The following is a 6,513-nucleotide window of genomic DNA, read 5'->3' on the forward strand; positions in this document are numbered from 1 at the left end:
TTTACACAGGCCTAGAACAGCATCAAAGTGTCCAAACCGCACCCTGTATGTAGTAGGGTGGTTTCATCAAAGTGAAGTGCGGATGAACTGGCAGCTGACGCCAGCTGAGCGTGGGCAAATCCTCTCTCCATATTTGGAAAAGGCAAAATGAGAGGCGCTCCTACACTCTGCCACATGGCATGATAGGTGTCAGGAAGACATTTCAGAGTATGTTGTTAACCTGAAAGTATTCATTGAAATTAAACTGTTGATTTGATAGTCACCAGGCCAATACAACCTTTTTCAAGGAGGATTTGCATTGTCAATGTAGACTTGGTAGTTTCTTTGTTTGCTAACTGACCTACAGGCCAAATTTCAAATGTCCTCTGTACCACAAAGGGAAATGTGCAAAAAACTCTTCTCTTCTGTGGTCAGATATGCATGTCTCTCAAATTTTAAAGATAGCTCTGTGGGGCGGCCTCTAGCTCCCCCAGTAAGAGCGTGCGCCCCATGTAGGCTGAGTCCTTTACAGCAGCACAGGTTCAAGTCCAACCTGGACTTCCCCCCCATCTCTCTCCCACCTTTCCTGTCACTAATAAAGGGAAAAATGCCTCCGAAAATTATCCTATAAATATAACTTTCATTTAAAATGTGACTGTTATACACCAACAACACTGTTTTTGTCTGCTGGGGGTGACCGGCACTCGTGACAAAGAAGTCTGATGTTGATCTTTTTCTTTTCTTTTATGTTGATTTCTTCCATCACTGAGTTTTTGTTTATTCTTGTTCCAGATGGCTCTGTGGTTACTTTTAGTAGCAACGTTATCATCGGTCCTCTGTGGCAGCTGGGCACAGCAAGGTAAGAACAAACAAATGTTGTAGATATTGGGGATGGGTATTGCCACCAATTTTACAATTCAAATTCAAAAGGTCCCAATTCAATTCTGTTTTTTGATTCCATTTCTGATTTCAATGTCTATTCGGATGTTTTGGTTACCAAACCAATTAAGCTTGGCTATGAAAGAAATTCTACAGTTGTACAAGGTTCCCTCTAACCTGCTGCATTCTTAAAAGTGTTAGTGTTTACATTAGGAACTGACCCCAACACAGTTCAATTAATGTATTTTTTTTTAACATGAACACACAAAGTGCAGCACTACAGTCAGAAGGTATTAAGTCACATTTCATTCAGATATCTGAAGGTGACATAGGGCCATGCCAGTTTTTCCATCCCCAAAATGTAGGCTAACTTTTTAGCGTCATTTAACCCTTTCTGGACAAGCTAACATGACATTTTTTATTTTAATCGATATTGGATTGTTCAAGTGAAAATTACTTTTAAATCTGAATTTTATTTTTACACCTAGCCCTAATAGATTTTTTTAGTGTGGCTTCGTTTTTGCTTAACTTGAGCTAAACCGTTGCATGTTTTTCAGCTGTGTTAACAGTGACCCTAGTGAAGCAGTCCCCTTAGCATGCTATTCATTGTTCCACTTATGTGTATGTTGATTATCATGGTTTGACCTGACATGCTCTGTACATTGGGCCAAACATTGACCTCTCTTAGTTTCTAAAGCACAATGCAGTAAAGCAGTGCTTTTATCAACTTGTAACTACTCTCATTTTGCCATTCTTCATTCATGGTTTTATGACTCTGGAGGTCCTGTAGGCTGCTGGGAGGCTTTTTTTTTTTTTTTTAATTTTTTTAAAGGTGAAGTCATCACTTGGTGAGCTGCCTAGAGCTTCTCTCAGCATGACTCAGTTTTCTGAAATGGGAAGGGGTTGTGGTTTTGCAAAAACAAACCCAAGCTGGTTTGAGTTAGTGAACTAATGACAAACTGTGTTCCGTCATCTCATCTAAAAGCAACTCTGTCTCTTTCAGAGGGAAGCGTATGCATCAAGGCAAATGCACAGTCATGTGGGGAATGCATCCAGGTGGCCGAGACGTGTGGCTGGTGTGCAGATGAAGTGAGTTGAATTGTTAAAACTGCCAGCAGTGTTTTATCACATGGATGAAAAGTTGTCTTGAATATTCCTGAACTGTTGGTGTGGCACGTTCAGAGTTTGGGCTTTGTGGCAGTGTTGCTTAATGGTTGAATTGCACAAAAATGACTAAGAGACACAGCTAGTTGTTGTCTTTTTGTGAACTCCAACATTTCAAAAAGATGGAGATGTAGATACATCTATAAAGTGTACATGCACAAACAAATGCAGAGTAGAACCTAGAGAGTTAAGAGATTGGCAAGACCTGTTCTCTCTTGCCTTTTGACCAAAGTCAAGTAAACCACAACTACTCCATTATTGTAAACATGAGTGCTGCTGCTGCTTCTTGTCTCCCAGTGGAGACTTTGGCTGACAACCCCCTTTTAATTAGAGGTATTCTGTACTCAAGGCAAGTATTCTTGCTGTGGCTGAGTCAGTATAGGAAAATACTGATTTACGGGAGTTCGAGGTTATTATCGAATGTATGTTCACTCTTTGACAAATTATATATTTTTCAGCAATAGTGGCAGGACAAACAAATGTTATAGAATTATATGTCATGCAGTGCAACACATTTTTGAGAGGTATTTGTATTCCAACGTAAAGTAAAATAGTAAACAACATGTTTGCAGCTTCTTCCGTTTCACTCTGCAAGACTTGGAACTTGAGGAGCATGAGGTTAACGTGAATTGTTGGAACTGGACCGTAAACTTGTGTCCTTAATTCTGTGATAGGAGCGCATGAGACTCTGCTCGGTTATAACTTCAGATTAATAGATGTGAGAAACCAAAAAATCACCCAGAAACAGGTCTTTGTAATGCAGTTTAGTGACACAGATTTCTGATGTTACTTGACATTTGTTGCTATGCATTGAATGCCTCAACCTATTTTGTTGTTGTAGGACCAAACATGTTGTGATTATCTGAAGCTTCAATAGTCATCCCCAAATATCATAAACCAATTCATTATATTAACCAATTATCTTATTTTTTTAAACTTAGCCCTGCAAGTTTCAGTACTTACTCTGAAACTACTCACCAAACTGAGTCTCTTAACGAACAACAACATCTCCCTGGGTTGGGTATTCATGTCAATTTGCTATTTGTCGAGACAGATCTGCATTCCTGTTAAATCTTGCCTGTCTTCCTCGGAGTTTATTAAATCATAACATGACAGCAATTTTGGAGTGCAGTTGTGGTTGGCTGAAGGTGAAACATCAGCAGCCCTTAAGTACATTTGGTTTAATCTTCTCCCAGTCAGATTCAGTCATTTGATATTCAAAATCAACCCCAAAATCACAAAGGAATCACCTCACGGAAGAACAATGCTTTCAATGGTACAAGGTACCATAAACTAGTACGAAGCGCCTTTACAGTCTGAAAAACACATGAATGGGGTGCATGTACAGTAAGTCTGCACGATTAATTGTTATAAAATTGCAATATCGATTTACCCAGTTTACGATTTAATTTTTAAATAACTTAGATGTGTCATGCGTGTGTATATATGTGTGTGTGTGTATGTATATATGTATATATGTGTGTATATATATATGTGTATATATATGTGTATGTGTGTATATATATATATGTATATAATCTACTTTGTTCATCATTTCACCCCACAACCAAACTATTCCCCAGAACAATAGTTGTCTTGTGTTTCTGTGTTTTTTTAATCTCTTGAATAAATTTTATTTGCTTTGTTCGGCAAAATGCATGGGAGAATTTAAAAAAGGCATCTGTGGGTCATGTGCTTTTGACAGAATTAGGTCACAGCACTATTTTTGTTTTGACTGAGTCCATTGTCTCAAGTTCTCCTCAGCTATGCTTTGTGGGATAGCATGTGCATCTAATCTATATTGTTAGCCATGCTTCTAGGCATCGGTTTCTCCATGTCTCCTGCTGCCAAAGACCGATGGCCTGAAGAAACAGGCCGATTAATTCCAGAGGCCTCATAGGTTGAAAATAGTTTTGATTTACTGTCAGAGATCCAGAAAATTGTATCTGCAGCATTCATACCCCAAATTATAACCAAAAGAAGAACAAACTACTTCTGGAATCTAGATCAGTTTAATTTAATGCAATCTTTAATAATTAAAAGTGGCATTCCTGTCCCTGTAACATGCATGTCCATATGTAGTTGTGTGTGATTGTGCTAGTTAGCAACATGTTTCTTAATGCCAGTCTAATCAAGACAAATTCCTGTACATTTATGGGACCTTTCCAGATGATCACATACTGTACATCCCTTGTGAAAATGACTATGTTTTTGGGAAATGTGTATTCAAGGTGAAAAATAAAATGGGATTTGTGATCGGACCATGACGCTGCTGTTAGCTGCATGCATTAACCAATATCTTTCTATATCCATTAAACTCATGATGGTTGGAAGAACATCTTGTCATCTGTTATGTCACAGATTAGATCTCCACTAAGAATGTCCTTAAGCCCAGGGAACAATATTTAGGAAATGAGTTAGGGATGTAGTACAGATTTTAAAATAATCCTCACAAAAACCTTGTGCTATTTCACAGAACTTCCTCACAGTGGGTGAGTCCAAGTCGGCCCGCTGTGATGATCTGGAGTCCCTGAAGAAGAGGAATTGTGCAGTGACCAAAATTGAGAACCCACGCGGCAGCGTCAGTATCGACAAGAACAACCCCGTCACCAACCGCAAGAAGGACGGGTCTGAGAAACTGAAGCCTGAGCAGATCACCCAGATCCAGCCCCAGAAACTCACCCTGACACTCAGATCTGGTAAATATTCCAACTTCTGTCAGATCTTTGAATGTGTTGCTAGCAGGGGTGCCAACATTTTGCCTTCTCCGTGAGTGAGTTATGGAAACAAACAATGTAGGTAAAGCATGGGGGCTCTGGCGGACGTTATGGTGTGTTTGTGTGTCTCGGTAAACTAATGGTGCATTAAAATGCACTTTGGTAATTTTGAAAAACTCACACTGTTGTGAAATACCTTTCTGCCATCTAATGGCTCTTATTGTGGCATTGCTGTCACTGCTGCAAAACAAATGTTTAAATCAAATCAAGCTGTGTCCTTAAAATAAATCAACCCTAACCCTAATTAACCTAACCTATCCCTTCGTTAACCCTAGTTATCAAAGTGTTTATGGAGGCATTTATTTCGGCAGTTAACCAGTCTATGGTGTTAGGCCAACCCAATGGTCAACCAGCTCTGGAGACAACATTAAAAGTCAATATTTTGTTTGAAGTGCGTTTTCAAAAAGACAAATTATATAGTATTGCACGGACAAAAAGTAGAATTTGTTGTTGTAGCGGAAGACCTTTACGGCAAAATCTACTTAGAAATCTCCTTCATGCCTGCTCCTTCAAAATGATTAATGCAAAGATTCAAATAATCTCAAGAGATATAAAAAAAAAATGTTTTGGTCACATTTTTTTCCCTTCAGGTGAGCCCCAGACTTTTGAGCTGAAGTTCAAGCGTGCAGAGGACTACCCCATCGACCTGTATTACCTTATGGACCTCTCATTCTCCATGAAAGATGATTTGGAAAACGTCAAGAACCTTGGCACAGACCTCATGAGGGAAATGCAGGAGATTACCTCAGACTTCAGGATCGGTAAGGATAACTCAATATCAATCAACAGACAAGCTGTTGTGATACAAATATCACAATAACACATTAACCTCTTTAGGTTTTGGCTCCTTTGTGGAGAAGACGGTCATGCCTTACATCAGCACCACGCCAGCTAAGCTCATCAATCCGTGCACTGGGAACCAGAACTGCACCAGTCCCTTCAGCTATAAGAACGTCCTGAAGCTGACAGACAAGGGGGACGAGTTCAATCGCTTGGTCAGTCAGCAGCAGATCTCCGGGAACCTGGACTCTCCAGAGGGCGGCTTTGATGCCATCATGCAGGTGGCCGTCTGTGAGGTACGAAGGGTTGAGTTTTTAGGAGGGCTGGCACGATGTGCTTTTGACTCTGTTCTTTTGCGATATTTGGGCACCGGTTCAATTTGTCTTGCGATTTGAATTTATTGCGATTCTAGAAGTGTTGGGATTTGATAGTATTGAGTATTGGGATTTTCTTTTCCTTCTTTAACAAAAACAAAAGTTGAAAAATATACTTGTACAGACAGTCTATCCTGAGAAATTTATAAAACTGATTGTTGACCAAGAAAAATGCACATCACGTGGGGCTGGGCGATATAGAGAAAATCAAATATTTCAATATTGATACCGCAACAATATGTAGTGTTGACTGATGGTGTGTTCACAAAATATTTACACAATGAGATTTTTGAAAAAAAACATCAGTAATGTGGATCTAATGACTAAGTGGGTAAAGGCAAATAATGGAACAATTACAACAGTCTGGTAAGTTCAAAAAATGACATCACTTAATGTAAGGCAGCCTTTAAAACCGGGAAAAGACAACACTTATGACATATTACGATATCCAAAATCTAAGACAATATCTAGTCTCATATCACGATATTGATATAATGTCAATATATTGCCCAGCTCTAACATCACGTCAGTCAGTCAGTCAGTCAGTCAGTCAGTCAGTC

At 39.3% G+C, this 6,513-nt stretch overlaps 1 protein-coding gene across 2 annotated transcripts in view; it reads left to right on the forward strand.

Moving 5' to 3' along the window:
* Positions 1 to 771: 771 nt before the first annotated feature.
* LOC116698833 (integrin beta-1) overlaps positions 772 to 6,513 on the forward strand; it is a gene marked incomplete at its 5' end in the record, with an annotated part of 18,059 nt that continues 12,317 nt past the window's right edge. For both annotated transcript variants that reach the window (XM_032531035.1, XM_032531034.1), the window contains 5 exon segments: positions 772 to 838; positions 1,862 to 1,947; positions 4,499 to 4,721; positions 5,390 to 5,560; positions 5,637 to 5,875. In XM_032531035.1, coding sequence (XP_032386926.1) covers positions 772 to 838; positions 1,862 to 1,947; positions 4,499 to 4,721; positions 5,390 to 5,560; positions 5,637 to 5,875 — 786 coding nt within the window.

The sequence above is a fragment of the Etheostoma spectabile genome, chromosome 12, assembly GCF_008692095.1.
Source record: "Etheostoma spectabile isolate EspeVRDwgs_2016 chromosome 12, UIUC_Espe_1.0, whole genome shotgun sequence".
NCBI classification, from domain to species: Eukaryota; Metazoa; Chordata; class Actinopteri; order Perciformes; family Percidae; genus Etheostoma; species Etheostoma spectabile.